The 24,078-nt window shown below is 50.0% G+C and overlaps 1 protein-coding gene across 1 annotated transcript in view; it reads right to left on the bottom strand.

The window, feature by feature from the left end:
* The window catches only part of GALNT14 (polypeptide N-acetylgalactosaminyltransferase 14), a 125,855-nt gene that overhangs the window by 87,628 nt on the left and 14,149 nt on the right, over positions 1-24,078 (bottom strand). The window contains exon 2 of the mRNA XM_060026323.1: positions 2,710-2,879. Within this exon, the coding sequence (XP_059882306.1) occupies positions 2,710-2,879 (170 nt within the window). The remainder of the gene's footprint in view (positions 1-2,709; positions 2,880-24,078) is intronic.

Raw genomic sequence — 24,078 nt, 5'->3', positions numbered from 1 at the left:
GCAGTTTCGCTCCCAGGGAACATTTGGCAACGTCTGGAGACATATTTGGTTGTCACAACTCGGGGAGGTGCTACTGGCGTCTCGTGGGTAGAGGCCAGAGATGCTGCTAAACATCTGAAGTACAGGATAGCCCCCCTTACCTACAGTTACCCAGCCCCAAATGTCAGTCACCACGGAGAACCCCTGGTCAGGTAGACGCAGGTCACCAGCAGCCACAGCTGGTCAGAGCTGGGACAGGCAGGGCCTGAGAATGGGCCCAGGCAGGCAAGCCCCAGGGTTGGAAGAGGATGAAGACAGGATACAGCAGAGAGGCCAGAATCACAGAAGGATGAAGGGACTTAGCTGGTGACTTCAACCTCAAGGACACGGACTCCCTGGGAGGTAAGGGTTGGAAATGGGAGGTCCTGGAGACAGAAAGTCACCACTCCGTGGGGGCCCACTTGAGAGGAGAACATTGGGCTTTGCAGTCTCCGGACCTCCCATCACGAGGGTGATACAGGCACAGGGTCAGTCCCGTACCAAACTCAGCCTGCAGAGAGCTGATCAGCGGGCAGCTTCTGTCAGGGCTTGCTTAGGGTTTTGTGCACAGTAGGCGGGACCACGTGCCATGGCTGCCTGGTCCCATGTGCTCGCCCTCATTCCCAATGCCCTGTCGTCTCCCCTTCCTGCTCTTTCAGATTAGGATCCATAAATCTGAACTGCTCTGAGTAACACAATCCGAGCTCCCGCAGAGCAAGGTCACTGTCCCGAGGCAGACATGTGGCTGATACACTTTTCCTCGTTGTCTTCCAAAGGGTGTCTGCATTCTGTCTAAATCTTCTCTTCCCTTCTTGCTGCAATCCCAGAAGATCACACTTACCTCACGGAAGAAACACACTGGGTCAGGTAGGGAGCCTGGAACTGGACCTGGGGAACTCAGATCCTTGGGGACAGGCTGAGTTCTTCACCCACAACTACCACTATGTCCAGCCCTATAAAATGCTTTCATTTCTGCCTCTCAGATCATAAAACAGGGTGAACGCAGACTTTAGTCCTGGCCAGGTATCCCCGCAAATCTGCCTGCCCAGTGAATTCCCCGACGCCTCCTCCCTGCAGGTGGGAGCATTCAGAGGCAGTTCCGACAGCTGTCACCCAGATACACCAGCCCCTTTCCTGGCGAGGAGGTGTCCCCGTGTCCCTCTACAGGGCCTCAGCATCTGGACGCTGGAGACCCAGTGGAGCTTCTCAGCCTTCTGCCTGCTCTCTCTTCCCTGTTCTCCTATACATACTCTCCGCCCCGTGAAATAAAATAATCTAATATTTAAATAAAATTCTATCATGTCCAAGGACCAGGGTAAGTGCTGGGGAATTTTAATAGGAATAGTACAAGACTCTGACTTGAAGCTTTCAGGCAGGCAGCAGGGAGTGTCCTGGGTAAAGGGACTTCCAGGGCCCACTGCTAAGGAAGCATCTTCTGGGTACCTCGAGGGGAGGGTTGAGTTCACAGACTCTCAGAGTGAGAAGGCATAGATCTCATCCAGTTCAGTCCCCTGGCTTTATTCATGGGGGAAACCAGGACTCCGGCTCCTCTTAGGCGTGATGGTGATTAACCAGGACTGGTCAAACCCCTCCACAGAAATAAACTGTATAAGTCAAAGTTCTGAGTTGTGCAGCCTAGTCGGGAAGACTGAGTCCACCAGCCTTCCCATACCGCCAACTTACATACCACCTGATCGACCAGCCTCGTTTGTCATGAGAATTTTTACTGTCCTGCTTCTAAACCCCAGTGTCCACAATTCAGTACCCAGAGGCCCAAACAGACACAGAAAGCTAAGAAGCTAACAGCAACCCTACAGTCTCTCATTTGACGTTGCCTTCAAGCCCCTCTACCCCAAGCTTGCCGGTCTGCTACTTTGGGTGCCAAGTCAATTTCCCGCAGCAGACAGGAAACACGCCCTCATGGGTCTTTGGCACAGCTGGGCCTCCCAGCTTGGAGGTCAGGAGGGGAGGCACTGGGTGAGACTGACCTGCTTCCTCAGGCCTCCCCAGGAAGCAAAGGGCTGGCTGACTCTAGGAAGGCTTGAGAGGCGAAGCGCCTTCATAAAGCCTCTTTTTGCTGGGAAACAAAGCTTTCCACATTGCCCCAGGCCTGATCTCTGCAACCCATCTGAAGGGGGCCTGACCAAGGGGATAGCAGGACAGAGGCTGTGTGAAAGGGCTGCTCCGAAGCAGACAGCGGAGGCCCCTCTGGCTTCTCTTCTCACGTGCCAGGAGGTCAGGCTGTAGGACCTCTGACGGCCTGACATTTTGGCACGTGAGAAGAGAAGCCAGGGGGACCTCCCAGCGACAGAAGAGACCACCAGCCTGACTGCCCAGAGGCCTGCCCTCCCCCAGTGTGAAAGCCAGGCCCGGCCATGGGAATCTGCCAGGGGAGAAAGGTTCTGGCTGTAGGGTGTTGAGTGTTCCATGACTTCCTGGCGGGTATGCCTAGGGTGAGCCCCGGGTGAGGGCGGCAGGGTGCAGGTGGAGGCCTCCTCCCTCTCCACGGGGTGCTTTGGGATGGCTCACGGCAGCAAGAAGCACAGACGGGGCAAACTGCAACATCACAGAGCCCCTCGTGTCTACCTGGCAACAAACGGTTTCCCTGGCCCGATTCCTGGCACTGGGCGCTGCACAAAGCTGGCCTGCTGTGGACCTGACATGACTGTGGGGAGGGGTCGGGAAAAGTACCTGAAAAGGCGAGTGTCTGGGACCACCCGGCTGCTGGCAATCCGCTCGCTCTCCCGCTGGTTGAAAGCATACAGCTTATAGGGGTCATCACCGACGCGCCACTTCTTGGCATTCAGATACCGCCGCTCATCAAACTGGTCCCATAGGTCATCCCAGTCAGCATCCGGAATCTGTGTGACATGAACAGGAAGTCTGTGAGGACGGCTCCCGGTCCTCTCAGCCCCCCTCTGGCTGTCAGTGCCCAGCCGCCAAGACCAGGCTTGTGCTGGCGAGGTTTAGCTCAAAGATAGGGGCAGAGGTAGGACGTTAATAAAACCATGAGCAATAATAATAACAACAGAATGACGATGACAATGACAGCTACCATTTAACGAGTGCTGTGCTCACATACCAGGCACTGTGCTAGGACCTATGTACTCTCATTATCTCGTGTAGTTCTCAGAGCAGTTTTAGGAGATGGATGTCGTTCGTATTCCCACTGCATGGACAAGGAAGCAGGCTCTATAGCCCAGGTAGCTGGCTCCAGATCTCACAGCTAGGATGCTGCAGGGCTGGGACCTGGATTCTAGAATACTAACCCCAGGGGCCACTTCTCCAGGGTAATTTGAGACACTTGGTGAGAAGTGCTGGCACAGTGGCTGGCGCATAGCAGGTGGTACACAGTGACTGTCATTCCTTCCTCTGCCAAAGGAAGGCGGCGATGAGAAGTAAGCAATCCATCTATAATGGTGTGCTGCCCACCAGATGGATGCCTGTGTGTCCCTTTCTTCCTCCAAACCAGGAATCTGGGCTTATTTTTAAGGAGCATCCACGGGGGACCAAGTAATAACCCTCACCACAAGCGAAGACAGTGCTTTAGAATGTATAAGGCGGCTTCTGCATTCACGATACCGTTTCACCCTCCCCAAGACCCTCTGCAGAGTAGGGAAGACAAGCCTTCAGAAAGGTTACTGGCTTGTCTGAGGTCGCCCAGGTGGCTGGTGGCAGAGCCCAAAGCAGAGCTCTGTCTCCTGGACCCTCTGGTGCAGAGGAGGTGAGGGGATTCACACAGGGAGGCGACGGCTCCTGCCCAGAGCCCAGGCTGCCGCCTCTGCTCTGCCCACCCCAGCTCTGCAGCCAACAGAGACTCCACACAGCCAGCAGGAGGTATGGGCTTCAGGGCCTCAGCACAGTGGATGCTTCCCTTGATAGCCACTGCCCAGTGGGTACTAGTGCTGACCCCGCTAGGGGAGAGCTGGTCTGTATCAACAAAGCTCAGACCTTTCAGGTGCGTCAAAGCCAAAAGAGTCCTGTGCCAGGAAGAACCTATTGACTAGGCTCCGACCTGGACCACGAGGGCTGGAGCCCTGGGGCTGGCATCGAGGGTGAGATGTTCATTCATGTGTTACTGACCCTCCTCGCTGTGCAGGTATCTGAAGCTGCCCGGGTACCGCCCATCCCATCATTGACCAGGATGCTCTTCTGCACTCAGGGCATCTAAACAGGAAGGCCCAGGGCAGGTGCTGCTGACAGCAGTGCAAGCGCTCGGCCCACATTTGGCAGGTAAGGGGGGCCGCTCACCCACATACACATTCATCTCAGGCACCACTGCATCTTATCTGATAATTGATCTTTCCCTTTCGCTCTCTCTCTCTCTCTCTCTCTGTTATCTCCTTTTGAAACAGCATTCTCCTGCTAATAGCACAAAATGAAGCACTGGAAACCAGTGATTTTTATCCAATAATTGATTTTATTAATGTCCTGTGATACTGCTGCTACATGGGGGTATTTGTGTGGGGGTGGTATGAAACCCCCAGCCTGGGCTGTGTCATGTCACAGCCTGAAAGATGTCACCTGTGCTTGGAACATGACCTCAGGGCCACCCTGACATCCCATTCTTGCGGGAAGGGCCACAGCGCCCTGAACCATCTCCAACTGGCTCATGCCCCACTGAATTCACTGCAAATCTCAAAATAAGTTGTGAGCCCCTACAGTGCTGTGTGCTGGGGAGGGGAGATGCGGAGATGGAAGGCCCCTGCCCTCCAGCGGGCGCAACATTGTAGAGACACCTGCATGAAGACACCTGTAACAGGAGCGAGGGACATGGGAATGGCTTCCCAGAAGCAGCAGCAAATGAGTTAGGACTTGAAGGATGAGCAGGGATTTTGCTTTAAGGGGATATGGGGAAGGGAAGTACGTGTGCAGTGAAAATCCAGATAAAAGGCAGAATGGCTCAGGGGAGGAGCATCTTTTCAGGGAATGGCTAGGTCAGAATGGGGAGGTCAGAGTGTGGACTGCAAAGAGAGCAAGAGTGAAAGAAAATTCCAGAATGTGGCTGGTCCCCTATGAAGCAGGTCAGGGGAGAGTATCTCTGGCTGCATGTGCAGGATGGAGTGGAGGGGAGAAAGCTCCTCGAGGAGACCATTTGGGAGGCAACCTCAGCACTTTAACCCGGTGGGAAGGGAAGCCTGATGGGGCCCAGGTGTACAGTTCCATCCATCAGCTGGAGAAGCAGGTGGTGGGACAGGCACCGTGGGGAGGCACAGGGGCTGGAGTGAGGGCTCTCGACCAACCTCTAAGTCTCATCCCAATCCCTACTTTCTATTAATACCAGACCAGGCTCAGGGCCAAGGGGCTACAAGTTTGGGTGGTTTGCTCAGCCTGGTAATCGCCACCCTAAGGGCAGCTAAGCATCCCTGGCATCTTTGGAGATGGTGCCGTGAGCACTCAGCTGGCTTCCAGAAAGCCTAGAGCCAGAGCAGCAGCCAGGCCGGCAAGAGAAACTGTCTGAGCAGTCTGTCAAGGGCATCCTTGGAGGGGACCACGCCCTCAGGCGGTCACGGGTGCGGAGCTGGTTCCCACTTTGCTGCACTGGATCCACTGGGGGGATCTCCCTGTACTGGGAGCTTGGTGTTTCTATAATGATGTCTGGAGGTATTAGATAATGGTGAGACTGTGTTTAAGACAACACTACCATTTGAATAGCAACCTCTATTTTATGAAGCAGGTATTGCAGGTATTGTCACAGAATCCTCACACAACCCCCATTTGGACAGGGAGGGGTCGACTTAGAGAGGTAAGGTGGCTTGCCCATGCACGATGGCTAGTAAGTGAAGGGACCCCCGACTGAATCTCCCTAGGGCCTCCCAGCGCCATGGTCTGTTCTGTTTATCATGGACAGAACAAGGGGCGTCCTCTCTGCCGAGGATGAATGGGCAGAGAAAGACCCCCCTGGAGGAGTGGAGTGGGGGACATGCCCGCAGGAAGGGCCAGACACTCCTGCCCTGCTTGCCCCCAGAAGAGAGTTGACCGCGGTCCTCCCAGAATTTCTAAAGGGGCAGCAACTTTGCCAGATACTTCCAGTCCTGATTTGGAGCTGTTTTCCAAGCTCTTCAATTCGCAAGTCCCCACATCCGGCCTCTAAGGGCCCAGGGCATGTACGCTGTACCCATGCATCGGATTCCTCGCTTCCTGGCTCATGTGAACATCGAGAGAGTTTCTGAACAGGCGCTTTCACCTTCGCAAGCCTTCCTAGCACAGGAGGTGAAATGCTTTTCCAAAACAAGAACACACGCCAAGGAGCCCCCCCAAGGGCCCACCCCAGAGCTGCGCCCACTGCCACGTGGCCCCCCAAGCTGCTACCACTTGACTTTCTGACCGGAATTTATTCAATCTCGAGTGTGTGTTTCAAAAGAGGAGTATGAGGCCACAAACAAAAACGCAGACCATCTTTTAAGTAGAAACTATCTGATTAAGTCAGCCAACCCCCTGGCCAAGACCAGTGCTTAAATAATTTGGCACTAAAAATGAAAGCTCGAAAGCACCTCTGTTAAGTCACTTCACTTCTTTCCTCTCACCACACTTCCACGAGAAATCATGAATCCCCTTTCCTCCATCCTCCCCTGGCCTGCTTTCTCTCACTCTGGTTTCAAGCTGATTATTTGGCTCAAGAAACATGGGTGTAGCCTTCCCTTCTGTTAGGTTTTGAAGATGCCTTTATTTTCCACTAATGCTTTTGTCTCCCTCCCTTCTTTCCCCAGCTTGGTATTACTAGTTTTCTCTTATTGATCTAAGTCTCTTCTTTTTCACTTTCAAATGAGAAAATCTCTCGCCCTTGCTAAGGCTTCCATCTTACTCTGAACTGCACCTGATCCTTAAGAGAATGTCTCAGACTCACCCTATAATAAACAGTTAACACCTTGGGGGGCTCTTATCATCTGTCCTAAATATTTACATTTAATCCTCACTATAATAGATATCAGTAGTACCATTCCCATCTTATAACTGGGGAAACCGAGGCACAGAGAGATTGAGTAACTTGCCCAATGTCACACAGGTAGTGTCAGAGCCAGGATTTGAGCCCAGGCAGCCTAGCTCCAGCTCCCATGCGCTCAACCATTAGGGGACTCAACCTTAGTACATCCTCACTGCCATTTTCTTGGGTTACCTTCGAAGATTATCTATGTGTTTCCCACCATTTTTTGAGGTCCAGTTCTTTCTTTGCTTAGAGATCTTCCTCCACGCAAGGATGTCTGTACCCCCTCTCACCATCCTCCCGCCCGCCCTTCACTCCCCATTGTGGGCAGTCATTCTCCTCTCAGCAGTGGGCTTCATCCTGCCAGTCTAGGGCAAGAAAGGGGGAACTCTGCAGGCAGATTCCTGCAGGAAGATGGGAATGTGAGAGACTAACACACACAGAAGGTCATAATGGAAAAAAAGGATATAACTGATACTTTAAAGACGATATAATTCATCTATCCACCCAATGTTTTAAACTCTAGTGTAACATTCCACCGGTGGACATCCCACAAGTCAGGGACAGAACGGTTCCAAGAAGCCCACTCCAAGCTTCAAAGGACTGTAACTTCTAGAAGTTTTCTTCTAATTTTGAACCAGAATTTGTCTCCTGGTAGTATCTCCCTTTGGGGCCTGGTTTTATCCCCAGGGATATTTAATGCAAATCTGACCTTTCTTTTTCATACCCTTTAGATATTTAATGGCAACTATGTGTTCCCCGGGTCTTCCAACCCCCCATTATATAAGACTTGCAACTCAGAAAACATGACACAGAGAAGTGCAAAAGATCTACCAAAGGATCAAGAGAACAGGAGTAAGTGAAGTTGGGTGGGGTTCATCAAGGAATTCAAACACCCTGGAAACCCTTCCGTATGTGCAGAACGAGAAGGGAGACATTGCTCATAATACAATCTAACTTTTATATGCAGGCTTCCTAGACAGAAGCTGCTTTGTTGTGCCTTTGATAAGGTCCACCACCTACTGGGCACACAAAACTACCCATCCCAGCTCCCCTGTCAGAACCTCAGAGGGCAGTAGTGAGGGAGGGGTAACCCAAATGATGTCTAACCCTTACAATCCCAATATACAACAGAAAATTGTATCCCCAATCTCCAAGTGAGGAAACTGAGGCACGGGCAGGATTAATTATTTGCCCAAGATCACACAACTGAGAATTGTGCCTCAAGGCCTGTAGACCCAGTTTCTATGCTAGCTGTGCAGCCTGGCGTTCACATCTCCACGCATCCAGGCTGCTTCCAGGACCGCAGCCTGTGGCTTCCCAGCACCACCCCGAGTGCCCCTGCCTTCTACCCACTGGAGCCGTCTGCTTATAGCACCACGGCAGACCAGATATTCGCCAGGACCTTCATGCTGAACTACAGCTAGATTCTGCATAAATAACAACAAATGTGGTGGGTTTTTTTTGAAGGTATATTTTGTTTTGTTTTATTTTATTATTTCTATTTTTGGGCCACGCCCCACGGCATGCGGGATCTTAATTCCCGGACCAGGGATCAAACCTGTGCCCCCTGCATTGGAAGCACAGAGTCTTAACCACTGGACCGCCAGGGAAGTGGCACAAATGTGGTTTTTAATGCATTACTGGGCTTTCTAGAACGAAAATCTTCACCACAAGAGGAGAGGTGAGGCCAGGGAAAATACAGGGCCTAAAGCCAGAGCTGGGATAGTTGAATGGTAAGTAAAGATGCGAGGCTGCCCCGAGGGCAAAGGTCATTGAGAAAGTAAAGCCAGGCTCCTAAAAGGTGGGGTAACTGAACCTGAGTCTTCCATAATTAAGGTCGAGGAGTGGGACTAAATGGTCCCAGATCAGCTGTAACCTGGCTCCCAGCAGAGACAAATATAAATACTATCTGGAGGAAAGCATCTCTAAGGTAGGCTCCCAGGATTCCCATGTAGCTCACCAAAAGACGGAATCACAATAAAAAATGACCAGACACAGAGGGAACAAGTCCACTATAAGGGAGAGGGAGTGGAAACTATAAACAACGTACTCTGATCCACCAAGTAATCCAGACACAGAAATTACAGATACAATATAAAGCATGTGTAGGTTGAAATGTGGAATAAAAAATTAGGAAAGAACAAAAGTTCTTTGTAAAAGAACCAAACAGAATTTTTAGAAACAAAAAAGTATAATAACGATTGAAAGACAAACAGAAACGTTTACAGTCTTCAAAGCATTTTCACTGGAATATCTCATTTGTGTTGACCCCATGCAGGTGGCAGGCCAGTTAGGTGGTTCCCATTTTGCAGATTGGAAAACTGAGGCTTAAGAAAGCATAAGAGCTTGCTGGAGACGACTGAGACTCTAACCCAGGACTTCTGACCTCAAAACCAGTGTTCTTTCCCCATCACCAGATGTTTCACTCATCCACGGGGCCACTTTGTTCACCCTGCTAGGCAGTCACAAAAACGCAGGAGGATCTGCCCACCTCTGTACTGTCCTGATGTGCATCCATCTGGGAAGTGACCTTGTTTTTCCAAGGGCCAGTCAAGAGAGGACAGCAGAATCCCTCATCACACCAGTACAGCTATGTAAGTCCTACCTGGTAGGAATGGTCTGGGAGAGGAGTGACTGCCGGTAACACACTCCCCACAGTCTGCAGGACCAACTCAAACAAAGAAGGAGGGGCAAGCCAGCCCTTCACTCACCCATCTGGGCTCATGACAAAGGAAAGAGCCGCAAACTCCTTCTCCCTCGTCCAGGGACAGCACGTCAATTATGGATGCTTAGATAAGATCTCCATTTCAATCTTTCCGCCATGTATTATCACCTCTTCCTCTCACTGGAATTCTGTCTGGGGAGTTATTTAACTGATGTGCAGAAATCTAAATTTAATTTATTATGATCTAACTCACTTTAGAAGCCAAATTACCCTGCACTGGAGAAGGATCAAGTCAATATCCCACTTGGCTTTCTATTTATCTTCTGCACGGTTTTCTCTTCTTCTCTTTAGGATTCATTTTATCTCGGGTGCTGGTAATAAATTTAAATTTTCCTCAGAATTAGGCAATTGCTCCTTCAATGTTGTAGTTTAATGGCTAGTATTAATTATATGAAAGTCACTTTTAAAGAATTTGATAGATGGAATGGGCATATAATAGAGGAGGAAAGGGCTATTTCTCAGGCCAAACGAGGTAGCAGATAACTCATCAAGGATAAGTTTACTTTTCTATTCCACCTCCTTCTGTCTTTCTTCCCCACGTTTCTTCTCACCCCCACTCCCTCAAGAGCCAGGTGCCTAGATACTGGGTCTGCTGTGGCTTCTCTGAGCCACTGGGGGGTCTTGACAGTCTGGATACCACAATGACTCTACTGCTGGCTTTAGTCTCATTTGGTCTCGGACAAGAGACACCACCACCTAGTCCTCTCCTCCCCGTCATTGCCCAATACACACACTGACCACCTATTTTCCAATTGCACATCACACGCAAATACAGCTTTGGGGGATGCTTCGAGCTTTCTGGAAGAAGAAAAGTTCTGATAATTATTATAATTGCCTGAAAACTCCAACTGTGAAATATAATGTGATTAACAGGATGGACAGAAGCCCAGCTCTTGTTTCTGGAATAGGGGAAGAGAAAGAGTCTCATGCAATGTGGGCCTTATATGGAAATTAATTCGCTTGCTAATTAGCATGAGAGGGAGACGCCAGGAAAGTATAAATCAGCGTGACTGGGCAAGAAGGTCTGGTCCCCCTGCACGTGCCAGAGTGAGTGAGCCCCAATGCTACACGTCTGCTCCCTTCCTACCCAATGCCCTATACATTCCACCACCAAAGACCAAAGCCAGGGCTCCTTTATGGAGATGGGCATCTCACATCACTTGTTTGCTTGAAGAACACCTCCCAGTTGCTGGTGGGCATGAGGATTAAAAGAGAGCTGGCCCCACCCGCATCATGGATTTCTGCATCTTCTTTGTGTTCAAAGATGGAGCAGTAAACAGACCATGGGAACATGAGAAGCCTCTGTCCCTTTCAGCTCTGGAACCCAGAGAGCAAGAGATCAAGTGGGGTTGGGAGCCAAGTAACCGAACGGGGCCCAGGAGGAAGAGGATTTGGTGGACTGCATGGTGGCACAAGGAGGGTGGTTGTGCCTGTAACCAGGAGGCTGGCGCTGGAGGACACCAGGCATGAAGAGACGGAACCTGTGCTCGGGAGGGCCCAAGGAGAGGGCCTGGACCTAGGGAGAGGGGACCGGAAGTTAGCTCAGAAAGGGAGGCCTCCAGCTCAACAGAACTGAAACTCATTGTTTCTGGTGTGGACAGCTGAGTCGTCTTGGGCACAGGGTCACCTCCAAAGGCTGAGGTCTGCCAGGGTGACACTGCAGCCATCTCTCAGGGCAGGGTTGCAAGGGAAGAGGAGGGCATTCCTCCTGGGATGGCCCAACAGTGTGGCCAGAGCGGCTGGCAAGAGTCTCACTCACTAGAAGCAGGAAAAAAACAAAACACTAAAAACGAGACTTGAATTTCCCAGTGACAGAAGAGGTCTCCCTCTTCACCTGTACAGGGCCAGGAAATATCTTAAGGCATCATCAGTAATCTCGTTAGCCTCAAGGAATAGCTACGGAGGCAAGCAATTTTCAAGGGGCCCGACTGAACCAAGGTGTGCAGCAGGGGTCACAAATGAACATGCCTTCAGGGTCACCGAGAAGAGAAATTGAGCGAAGAAGACCTTACAGGTGCCAAACAGTACCTGCCTAGTGACACCGCCTTAAACCTCCCCTTTGGGTGAAGCAAAATACACCCATGGGGTGAGTCTGCAGGCTTCCAAACTGTGACCCAGAGACAGTAATGGGGTAAAAGGAAGAGGGTAAAGGAAAGGAGGGAAGAATGAAGGGAGAAGTGCTCATGCTACAGGCATCAAGCTTTTGTGACTTCTCGTCTCTTTCAAGGGGCCCCTTGTACATTTCAACTCAGTTTCGCCCTGACAGACATGCAGCAGCAAGAGTGCTGATGTGTGGGAAGGTGGAGATGGGCAGAGAAGGGGATGCACATCATCAGAGAAGATCCTGTAATTCCTGTCGACGGTCCCATAGATGCTAAACGAAAACAGGAGTCAGGAAAGCCGGTCCTGAGCCTGGCTCTGCTCAGCGTGCCCTTTCAACCTCCTGTGGTCGGTTTCTTCCTCCACCCCAAGGGCAATATGAATCTTTACCCCACACAATTTTACCGTCCTGGATTAAGTCTCAGAAATGAGATAAGACCCGAAAATTGCTCTGCAAAACATAATGCAAATGTAACACATTATTATTGTCAACATTGCTGTGGTTACTATTATTCCTTTTGGGGACTGAATGCTAATGGGGAGAAAAGTTTACAATTTTACGATTTACAGTCGGCTAAGCTACATTTAGCTTCTTCCTTCCCTGTGGCAGAAATGTGACCTGTGACTGCATCCTCAGGTGACTGGGTGCACCGGCTTACTGTCCGGCTGTGATGAAAGAGACAGGCCATGATCAGTGCTGATGTCGCCTGGGGCTCTGGAGGGCTCATCCACCCAAAAGCCCCACCTCAGATATGGGTTTGAGCACAGTGCCGTGCAAACGACACAACCAGAAAACTACTTATTAAAAAAGTAATACATAAGGTCACTGCCAGCTTGGAAGGCTGGAAACAGGTCTGTGTGGCCTCTGTGCTAACTCCCTTTTTTATGTGTGTGAAGGTGGGGTCTGGGGCAGGCACAGAGGCTGTGTTGGGTGATTCTGGGGGGAGACCTGGGGATCTCAGGGGTGGGGTCAGAAACCTGAACCTGCTTGAGACCCTAAGGCTCCCATCAGGCCAAGGAGCCTGCTCCCTGCTCGACTGCTGGCCCCTTTCCTCCTCTGACACATTAGCCCCAGAGGGTCTTCTCCAGGCGTCCTGGGACTTGGCTTCCAAGGGCCGGAGTGGCCAGTCCTACAGCTATCCTCACAAGGAATATGTTCGGCAAGGTTTGCAGCTTCCCCAAATCTCCTTCTAGGTTCTTCTTGGGCAAAGGTGACCGTGGAGTAATCAAGATGGAGACGGCTGTGAGAAGCCAGGGAAGAGGACCGACTTGAAAAGGTGATCAGTTCGCACACTGGACATAGTCACTCAGAACAGCAATCACAACTAATTGTTTTGTAGCATTTACTGCGTGCCAGGCTCTGTCCTAAAGATGTCTCTCATTGAATACTCGGAACAAACCTGAAGCAGGTGCTATTATGAACCCTATTTTACTGAAGGTGAAACTGAGGCTTGAGGAACTAAAGAGATCAGCCGAGGTCACACTCCTAGTAAGTGCAGATGCTGGGATTAAACCCAGGCAGGTGGGCTCCGTCATATCCTTTACCGGGACCTACAATGGCAGAGGGTCATTCGTGGAAAGAGGCTTCCAAACCCAGCTCCTGCCTAGAGAAGGATGGAGGAAGGAGGGGGGAGGAGGTGCCCGCCAGAAGCCCCGTCATACACTTTCCGCCGAGGCTATCCTGGAAACACCTCCCCTAATCCATAGGTCAAAAGGTGCTAAACTGGATTTTCTGGCTAGAAGGAGTTTCAGAGTCATGTCCCCTAAGCCCTATCATTCATTCCCCAAACGTGACATTAGCAAGAAGCCTTAGCTCTTGGAGGAGGAGAATTTGTTCCTCTCTTCTCCGCCTGCCTCCGAGGTGCCGGCTAGATCTCCCCAGATACTGTGTGCAGGCAGGGCCCAGAGCTTAGCGCATTTTCTATCCACTCTGTAAATAAGGTGACATCCAGATACCCTCCAGCTCCCTCAAAACTAGGTCAGCTGCTGAATATGCAGGTGTGGGGTTGGAGTGAATAACTCTGAAAGGGCTTTATCTCCCAGGACTCCATGGGGGCTGCTGGCTGGCTTTCAGTGAAAGGGGCTCTATTATGTCAAAAGCAGACCCAGCAGACATCACGGCTGCTGCTGAATCTGGGTGGAGGCAGGACGCCCACCTCTGCGAAGGGCAAATTTAGTGCTGCGGGCAACATAGCAAGTGATAATGGCAGTGGGTTGGAAAACTGGGAGAAATCTTTACGAGCCTGTCCTAAATACTGACCATCTTTACAGCCTGGCAGGAATCTCGTCTATGGCATCTTGCATGAACTATAAAGAAGGGATTTATAAAGCACTTGCTTTTGCAAACAAGACCCACAGGGGCATCTCTCTCACCTTAGGAAGCACCAGTAATTGCTCCCCAAATGACGTGCTCGTCACCAACCATTCTTGTCCATTCGTTAAAGCACCTGTGGCATGATCCCTTCTGCAGGTTAATCCTGAACTGTGTGAGGGATGTCAAGTGCTGGAGTGACATTTAAAACACCTTCTACCCTCATCTGTGTCATATTTAAGACTCCACATATAAGTGCTGTCATATGGTATTTGCCTTTCTCTTTCTGACTTATTTCACTTAGCATGATAATCTCCAGTTGCATCCATGTGGCTGCAAATGGCATTATTTTGTTCTTTTTTATGGCTGAGTGGTATTCCATTGTATATATATCTCACATCTTCTTTACCCATTCCTCTGTCAATGGACATTTAGGTTGTTTCCATGTCTCGGCGACTGTGAATAGTGCTGCTGTGAACATAGGGGGTGCCTGTATCTTTTTGAGTTAGAGTTTTGACACAAATGAACCTATCTACGAAACAGAAACAGACTCATGGACATAGAGAACAGACTGGTGGTTGCCAAGGGGGACGGGGTTGGGGAGGGATGGAGTGGGAGGCTGGGGTTAGCGGATGTAAGCTATTATATATGAAATGGATAAACAGCAAGGTCCTACTGTATAACACAGAGATTCAATATCCTAAGATAAACCACAGTGGAAAAAAATATATATATATGAATGTATATATATATATGTAAATGTATAACTGAATCACTTTCCTGTACAGCAGTAACTAACACAACATTGTAAATCAACTACACTTCAATAAAAACAAAAATAAAACATCGCCAATCCTCTAATTCAACATCTTTTAACCCACAGTGGTCTTCTCTTTCGCTTCTTCAGAATAAAGCTTACTCTGACTTTAACCACAGACGGGTCTCTCTGGGGATCCGGTTTTGCAATTGAGATACATCAGGAAGAGATTAATCACTTGGCCAGAGCTGTTTTGGTTTATGTCCTACTGCCTAAGAGCACTCACTACAAGATTCCTTTAAGTAATCCATTTCCTTAGTGCACTAAAATTAGACTCTGGTGACAAAGAAAAGTCAATATCTCCACTTTTCCAGAGCACTGTCCTGGGAATGAGGTAAAAACTATCAAAGCCCTCTCACCCCGTGCCTCTCCACCCACCTACCTTCTTAGCTTGGACTCACTCTGGCCCACAGCCGCCGGGCAGGACCCTTTCCTCCTGCAAGGCCTTACACTAAGTCTCAGGTTCAATCTCTTCCCGAGAGGAGGGAGTCAAAGCCAATGGCATGAATCCGACCCTCAAGTTTTTCAACACCATCCTCTTTCTTCAGTTTCCCAAGGACCAGATTCTCTCCATGGGTTCTTCCACCATCAGGATCTTAGGTCTGCCGGGGGCAGTGCAGAGGGCAGCGGGGTGGTAGGCCAGTGTGGCATCCTCTTGTCTCATCTGGTAAGTGGCTCAGTGCCGGGCTCCCCCCGGCCTGGCCAACTTCGGACACACGCATCAAAGAGCCTCTCCCAGCACATTAAACATTAAGGCTTTCCAGGCAGCAGGCACAACTGTACCTTCTGGTCTGCCTCTGAAAGCGAGGCTGGGGAAAGCGGCAGCCCTGGGGATGGCAGGAGGGTACGGTGGGTGCATAGACAAAGTAGGTCATTAGCAGTAAAGACTACTATTTTCAAGCACTTGTTAATGCTTTGTTTATATGGATTTCTCCAAATGTGACATTTTAATGGAATCATACTTGTGTGATTACAGTGCAGTCGACACCGCTGGGCGGGTGGGGGGAAGCCGACAGGGACTCCAGCGACCTGCTGAGGGAGGCGGTTCCCGGCCCCAGCAGCCAAGGGGACTGTCTCGGTCCTGCTCAGGCCAGGATGCCTGATGAGCATGCGAAGTGGCTCCCCAGAGGGCCCTGTGCTAGACGGGAGCCATCAGGGCCCAGGAATCTTGCAGCCAGCCTAGCCTTGGGACAAAATCAATGCCCAGGGCTGCAGGAGAGGAGATGAGGGGAGTTGCACCTCACCCCGGAGACCACCCGTCACAGCTGCCCTTGTCATTCACATCTTCATTCATTTATTCATTATTTCTTGGGTTCCTACTGTCATCTGAGGGAAAAGGCAATAGATATTCAGAAATACAGGAACAAATTAAGACGGAGAGAGTGGCGAGGAAAAGGATCCCATGTCGATCGGGAGCCCGCTGGCTGCCCAGCATTGAGCGAGGATGCGGCACGTGCCTCTTCCTTGGTCCCTCAGCAGCATCTATCCCACCGGGGACACCCCCCTTCAGGTGCCCTTGTCTTTTGGCTCCCAGGAGCCCTCTTTCTTGGGCTTTTCCTCATCCTCTGCCCTCTTCCCCACCTCTTTTGCTGGCCTCTCCTCCTCCCTGGCTTCTAAATCTTGGAATTGCCTGTGGATTTAATCCCCCCCCCCCCATTATATGCTCATCACAGGTGACTGCTTCCATTCCTGTGTCTTCAAAGCCTTCTACAGGTGGATATTTCCCATGATATCTTTCCAGCCCAGATCTCTTCTGAGCTCACGTCTAGATTAAATAGATGCCTGCTTGCCATGCCCACCCGGGTGTCTCACAAGCATCTCACGCTGAGTAGGTCCCATGTGGAACTCGTGATCCTCCCATCACAACCGGCACCTCCTCCAGTCTGTCCCCTGTGAGGAAACAGCACCAGCACCCGTGCAGCTGCTCAACTGGGAATCTGAGTCATCCTTCACATTCCTTCTCTCTCACCCTCATCTTCACTCTGATCGCTTGTACCCCACCCACCACCATGTCCTATGGATGCAGCCTCCACCACGTGTCTCCATCCTTCCCCACGACCATCCCCATCTCTACAACCACGCCCACCACCACTGACTCCTTTCTGAAATACTGACTGCAATAGGCCCCAACTCCGTATTTCTACTTTGGGCCCCAACAATCCATTTTCAGGAGTTACCTTCTTAAAATGACACCTGATCCTCTCTCTCCCATTCGGACACAAAACCCCTCCAGTGGCTCCCCGCTGCACTCAGAATACCATCCGCACTCTGTACCGTAGCCCTCCGAGCCCTGCCTGACGTGGCTCCACAAATTCTGCAGCCTCACTCCTGTCTCCCTTTCCCTCTTTGTTTACTACGCTCCAGTCACACTGGCCTGTCTTCAGCTTGTAGAACAAGTCACGCTCTTTCCCATCTGAATTCTGGTCTCCCAAAATTCATCTGTTAACGTCTCCAATACCTCAAGAGTGTAACTGTGTTTGCAGATGGGGCCTTTAGCGAGGTAGTTATGGTTAAATGAGGTTATTGGGGTGCGCCCTGATCCATGTGACTGCATTTGGAGACAGGGCTTTCAAAGAGGTGATTAGGTTAAAAAGAGGTCATCAGAGTGGAGCCCTAATCCCATATGACTGGTGTCCTTATAAAAAGAGGTAGAGACACCAGGGGTGCCCTCCTACCAAGAAAAGACCATGATGAGAAGGTGGCCATCTGCAAGCCAAGGAGCGAGGCCCCAGGAAAAACCAGCACTGTCAACACCTTGACCTCAGACTTTAGGCCTCCAGAACTTTAAGAAAATAAACGTCTGTAGTTTAAGCCACCCAGTCTGTGGTATTTTGTTACGGCAGTTCTTACAAATGAATACACCATCTCAGGCCTCCATGCCTGCCGTGCTTTCTACCTGGAATATTCTTCACCTGATCACTCCTCTTCATCCATTGGCTCTCAAACTAAGTGTTACATCTTTAAAGAGGGCCTCCATGCATCTTGAGGCTGCATAAAGTCCCTCCTATACTCTCCTAGGAACTTACACGTCTCTTTTACAGAACTGGGAAATCACAGCCTGTATCAGGTACATTGGTCTAAGTATATATTTCATGTGTGCCTCTGCACCTTGGCCACACCCTTCTTGAAAGCAGGAGCTGGTCTGTTTTGCTCAGCACTGTTGGCATATTGCATGGCTCATGGTAGATTCTCCAATATTTGTTGAATAAATGACTCGATGGATGTTAATTATCTCATTTAATCCTCTTAAAATCCCCAAGATCTGGGTATTATTATTCCCACGTCATATATAAGCAGAGCTACAGAGGAGAAGTACATACGCTCAAGGGAAGCCATCAGGGAAGTAGCAGGACTGAGAGTTGAACCCAGACCATCTGCCGACGAAGAACTTACAGTGGTCCTGCCTATCCAGAGAAAGGAAGAAACAGCCAGGGCTGGGCCCGTCAGAGAACACTGCAGGGAGGGGGAAGTCCTGGCCTGGGCCACACTGAGACAGGAGTACAAACAGATGGGAGGTGGGGGTGGGTAGAATGGATGCCCCCAAAGAGCTGAGTGTACCATCTCTGTCCTCCAGTTACTGTCTATCTTGGGTGAGTGATTAACCTCTCTGAGTGAGCTTCAGCTGCCTATTCTGTAAAATCATGATTCTGTTTTGTGAACAAACAGACTAAATGAAGCACTGAGCACTGTGCCGTGCACACACTAAGCACTCCGTCAACGGTAGCTACAACTTCATTTGTTGGTAAAGTGAAGACAACATCGTGTGTCCATGGGGCAGGAAGTGATCCCACCAGAGATGTAGTGAGGATTCCCGGAAGGAGCCAGGAGATCAGGCTTTTAGATCTGCCTCTGCCACTACCTTGTGTCCTTGGGTAAATCACTTCTACTCACTGGGTCTCTGGTTAGTCTCCCCACTTGTCAAATGTAGGACTTAGAGCAGGCCTTCTTAACTATTTTGAGGACAGATGGCCCCCTTTTCAACATGATGGAAGCCCTTCTCCCCACAGAAATGTCTGTGTAGACACAGATACCAATCTCTGCTTACAGTATCAAGGACCCAGTGCCACCATGGAACCCTAGGAGGCACCCGGCTTTCGAGTCCGCTGTAGCGGTATGGGTGCCTCCCTGAAAAGATGAGCTCACGCAGGCAGACCTGGCAGGGAAGAAATCAATGATGTCTTCCCCCCCCACCTCTAAGTTATACTTTAGGGGCCCAGAGCCAGTTCCCCAGCGCTGCCAGCCTCTGCCCATCCCATGCTGAGCACAGTAATGAGGACTGCTACACAGAGGGACCGCATCATCGGGCCCTGCTCTGTGCTGCGCTGGGAAAACACAACAACCTTGAGATCTATTATCCCGATGTGCAGCCCCTGGGCCTGGCTGTCATCTGGACAGCTCTAGAAAACACCCCCAGAGGCCCACGAGGGAAGAGCCCTGGGAAGAGAAGCGGGGTGTCTTCAGCTGCTGCCCCAAAGCTGAGGGTGTCTGAAGTGGGGAACATATAAAGACGGGTGGAGGGATGTCAGCCTGTCTCAGGAAAGTCTCTACTCCATGCTGCCCCAGCTCCAAGTACAAAAGGTTATCTTCTTGGCCTCTTCGCGGAGCTGACCAACAGATATGCTTTGGGGATGTTAAGTCTTCAGATCCATATTTAATTTTCATGCTGCTGCTGGAGTGACTTTTCTGAAATACATAGTTGGATCCTATCGACAGAATAAAGGCCAAGGTCCTTACCATGGCCTGCAAGTCCTTAATTCCAGTCCCCACAAAATTGGTATCCTTACCTTAAACTGCCACCACTAGTACTGAAAGTAAGTTGAGAAAATCGGGTCCCTGCCATCTGAAAGGGGCCCCTCCTCTTACATCATGGCACTTACTATAATTACCTGTGTATTGGGCCTTCTTCTCCCAAACTGCATAGACGTAGGAGCAAGGGTTTTCCCTCTGACTCCTGGCATCTAGGAGAGAGGCTGGGCGTCCTAATGAAGACTACTCCCAGCCTCGGGCCAGCTCTCCACTTCCATTCTCACCCCAGCCAAGGCTCTCAGGCTGCAGAAAAGTGGACGGAACACAGAACCCCCAGCCCTCAAACTACTCCTGGTGGAGAAAATGAACAAGCCCAGACATTCTGGGAAAGGGGTCAAGAACTGACTCACCCTAAGTCAGGGTCAGTAGGAAAGGCAAATTGAAAACATACTGCATGGCAATGATGCAAATGTCATTGGGGAATTCGGGGGGTGGGAGGAGATGAACAAAAACGAACAAAGAAATGGAGCATAGCATGAAAAAAAATTAAAAATCCCACTGCACATACACATAAACCAAAAACCCCAGTCTGAAAGAAAATATAACCTAAGGAACAGAAAGAAATTACCCAAACACGCTTTGTACCATAGAACAACTTAAGAATATGAATTTAATAAGAGCTAGAAGATCAGATGATAAAACAAAGAAACAAAATGAAGGATTATAAAATCGAGAACCACTAAATGCTTTTGCAGAACCAGTAAATAAATGTAGAAATTCCAAGTAGCAGATGAAGCAGAAAATCTCATTTCAAACTAAAGGGTTCCATCCCCGTCTGCCACCCAGTAGCAGTGGGTCCTTGGGTGAGTCACTGTGACTGCAAAGGAGAAAAGCTCAATTTATTGAAGCAACTAGAGGAGAGAAAAAACCATGCAGAAACAGCAAAGGTGACCCGACATCAGAAAACCAGCGAACCTGAAGGCGAGACACAGGTGAAACGCCCAAAAGGTATTCATCCTTTAAAAAAAAAAGCCCCTGAAATGAATAAAAAATGGAATCTGTACAGCAAAAGAGCATGCCACGTTCCACAAAAAATTGATACAGAACAATTGACCCAGAGATGGTTCCTGATTTAGGTATCGAACTTGGACGACTGAGACAGAAATCATCAAGCATCCAGGCAGAACAAACAAGACAGCTTCTCATCTACAAAAGGAAGAATGTTTGCTGACTTCAAACTTCCCCAGAGCAACATTCATCCACAGATGCCAGTGAAGGAACAGCCACAAAGGCTAACTCCAGGTATGACCCGAGAGCATCTTAACCTGTTCAAGCGTGGAAGGCGAGAGACTGACGTTCCCACTGTCAAAGACCTTGGGGATCACAGCACCTCTGAGCCCATTTTGAAGAATCTACTAAATGATAACATCCAGCCAATGAAGAAATGGTTCAAAATGAAAAGCCCGGGCTTCCCTGGTGGCGCAGTGGTTGAGAGTCCGCCTGCCGATGCAGGGGACAAGGGTTTGTGCCCCAGTCCGGGAAGATTCCACGTGCCGCGGAGTGACTAGGCCCGTGAGCCATGGCCGCGGAGCCTGCGCGTCCAGAGTCTGTGCTCCGCAACAGGAGAGGCCACAGCAGTGAGAGGCCCGCGTACCGCAAAAAAAAAAAAGAAAAGCCCAGGAATGGACTATAAGAACAAGGGGCACAATGAATCTATTTAATTATGGAATTAAAACGAAACAGCTATGGCAACGGTCATATAATACTGTGAAAATGTTACCGACTCTGACAATCTGAAAATAATAATAATGTGGATAATGGCTTCAGGCTTTTATCTCTGTAAGCTATCATAAAAGCTGCTGATAAGGAACCAAAATAGACCTAATTTTTCTCAAGACCTGGGCTCTGATGCCAGCTCTACCACTCACTATTTGTGTGATTTGGAGGAAGCTACTTAACCTGTTTGAGCCTCAGTTCCTTCACCTGTCAAATGGGGAGACTCATGCCCATCTCATAGGGTTTAAGGATTAAATGAAAAAATATATATAAAGCAGTGACTTGCACATAATAACTGTTCACTAAGAGGTGAAGGAGACCGAAGATGAGGGTGAAAATGGGAATGAAAGTGAGCACCGCCACCTCAACGCTCCCCGCAAAGAGGCAAGAGGATGAACCACTGCTCTGGGTCTGGATACTCATGGAAGATGCTGGGCTTTCACAAAGGTCCCTGTCCCAGTGCTCCAAAACAGGGAGAAGCGTCTCCACAGAGAGGCGTGGGGCCCCCAGTTTCCAACCAGGCAGAGAACAGCCCCCTTTCTCAGGACTGAGGAAGAGAAGCCAGAACGGGAAGCCAGACTTCCCGGCAGGTGACAGCAGGCTGAGGGGCAGTGTGGTTCCAGCTTGCCAGCCAGCCGCCACCTTCTCCTGGCCGTCCCGGGCGACCACTGCAGGACCAGCCCTGAGGGATGGGGCACCCTGGGGAACAGAGCGCACGGAGGTCAGGAAGCCGAGTTCTAGACCCGGCACTGGCACCCACGTATTCCTCTCAACCTGTCTGTGTCTTTCCTCATCTGTGAAGGAAGAGGGTGGGAGTCGATCTGGAAGTTCTCTGGTTGACTGCAAGTGTAGAGTACAGAGCTCTGGGCAGGCTGCAGGCCCCATATGATGTCCCTGTGGCCTCAACTGACTCAACAAGCAAATCAGAGGAAGGAGGGAGCAAGGCCAGGAACAGGAGACTGAAGTGAGCAGGGGAGGGCACCAGGAGAAGGAAAGGAAGCAGGAAAGGACTGAAGCACCGATCCGATAGCCATAAAGGAGCGTCAGCTCGCTGCCTGCAGAGAGAGCTGGTGGTAGCTGCCTTCAACCTGCTCGGAGCCCCAGGACTACACTCCTGATAAGGGAACTGCTGAAAGAAGCCAACTCCACCTTATTAAGGGAGTCCAGAAAACGGCAATAAAAACTGCATCCATCGATCCTAAAACCAGAGTCAAATCGGGATACTTGCAGAGTCTCAAAGTATATCCCTCTAAGATTTTTTATTAATTACAAAGAGGAAAAAATGACATTTTACAATGGAGAAGCTGGACAGACACCACCTTAGCCAAGGGATCGAGGTTAACACCACGCTCGTAAGACACATCGACAGCGTGTATCCCCTGAAATGATGTGCCGAGAAGGGCTCAATATGGCCTCTGCAGCATCCTCACCCAAAGCACAGAACCTCCATCTGGTCGGGAGAAAACATCAGACAAACCCAATCGAGAGACTCGCTGGTACTCTTCAAAGTGTCAAGGGCACTGGAGACACGGAAAGAGAGAAACTGTCACAGATTAAAGGAGACTAAGGAGACAGAACAATCAAAGGCAATGTGGGATCTGGAATTGGATGCCGGAAGAGACAAAGGACGTTAGTGGAAAAACTGGGGAAGTTTTAAACTGTAGTTTAGTTCATGGTAGGTCTTTAGTTTAGTTAAGGATATCATTCCAGTGTTAATTTCCTGGTTTTGATAATTATATAATACTATGGTTATATAAGATGTTAATATTAGGAGAAGCTGGGTGAAGGATATAGGATTCTCCATACTATTTTTGCAACTTTTCTACAAGTCTAAAATCATTTTAAAATAAAAAGTTGTTTAAAAAAAAAGGATGCATCTGTCCAAATCCATGGACCACTGAGGTACTAATTGTGCTCCTAACCCCTTACTTAAGTCCATTCCACCAATGCCAGCCAGTCCTGCTCCTGCTGTGCCCAGACTAGGGCAGCAGTGTGTGTGTGTGTGTGTGTGTGTGTGTGTGTGTGTGTGTGTGTGTGTGTGTGTGTGTGTGTGTGTGTGTGTCAGAGAATGTGGGTTCAAAGCCCAGCTTGGATTCTTACTTGTTAGGTGACCCTTGAAATATTACCAAACCACTTTGTGCCTCAGTTTCCTTATTGGTAAAACGAGATTAGAACAGCAGGTCCGTAGAGAGGATCCAAGGTGCCAGAGGTGCTATTACTGTCCCACCCTGAGCCTTTTCCTGGGCTCAGGACACTCTTCCCTCCACTGACTCCTCGCTGCTGATGAGCTAATGACTCAGAGCTGTCTCCTTTTCCAGAGAATTCACCCCAGTGAGTAGGAGTCTGGCAGGGTCCCCTCCTGGGAGTACCCGAGAAGCCAGTGACTAACTGGCACGGGGGACCCAAGGCCAGCCCTCCTGCATGAAAGTCGGACCAACTCTGAAGCAGGTCCTAATCCAGGGCTCCCAGCAGGACCAGGCTAAAGCACGTCTCCAGCGGTCCTGCTTCCCTGAGGTCCCTCCTCTTGGAGGCATGTCCCAAGTAAACCACTTCCACAGGGATCCCTGCCTCAGGCTCTGCGTCCAGGATCAGCCGCTAAGGAGGTGGATAACATGCTGGCTGGATGGCCATAGGACCCCAACACTGGCTGTGGGTGG

This window comes from Delphinus delphis, chromosome 12, assembly GCF_949987515.2.
Source record: "Delphinus delphis chromosome 12, mDelDel1.2, whole genome shotgun sequence".
Taxonomy (NCBI): domain Eukaryota; kingdom Metazoa; phylum Chordata; class Mammalia; order Artiodactyla; family Delphinidae; genus Delphinus; species Delphinus delphis.
Note: the sequence above shows the minus strand (reverse complement) of the source record. Positions and strands in the feature narration are given on the sequence as shown.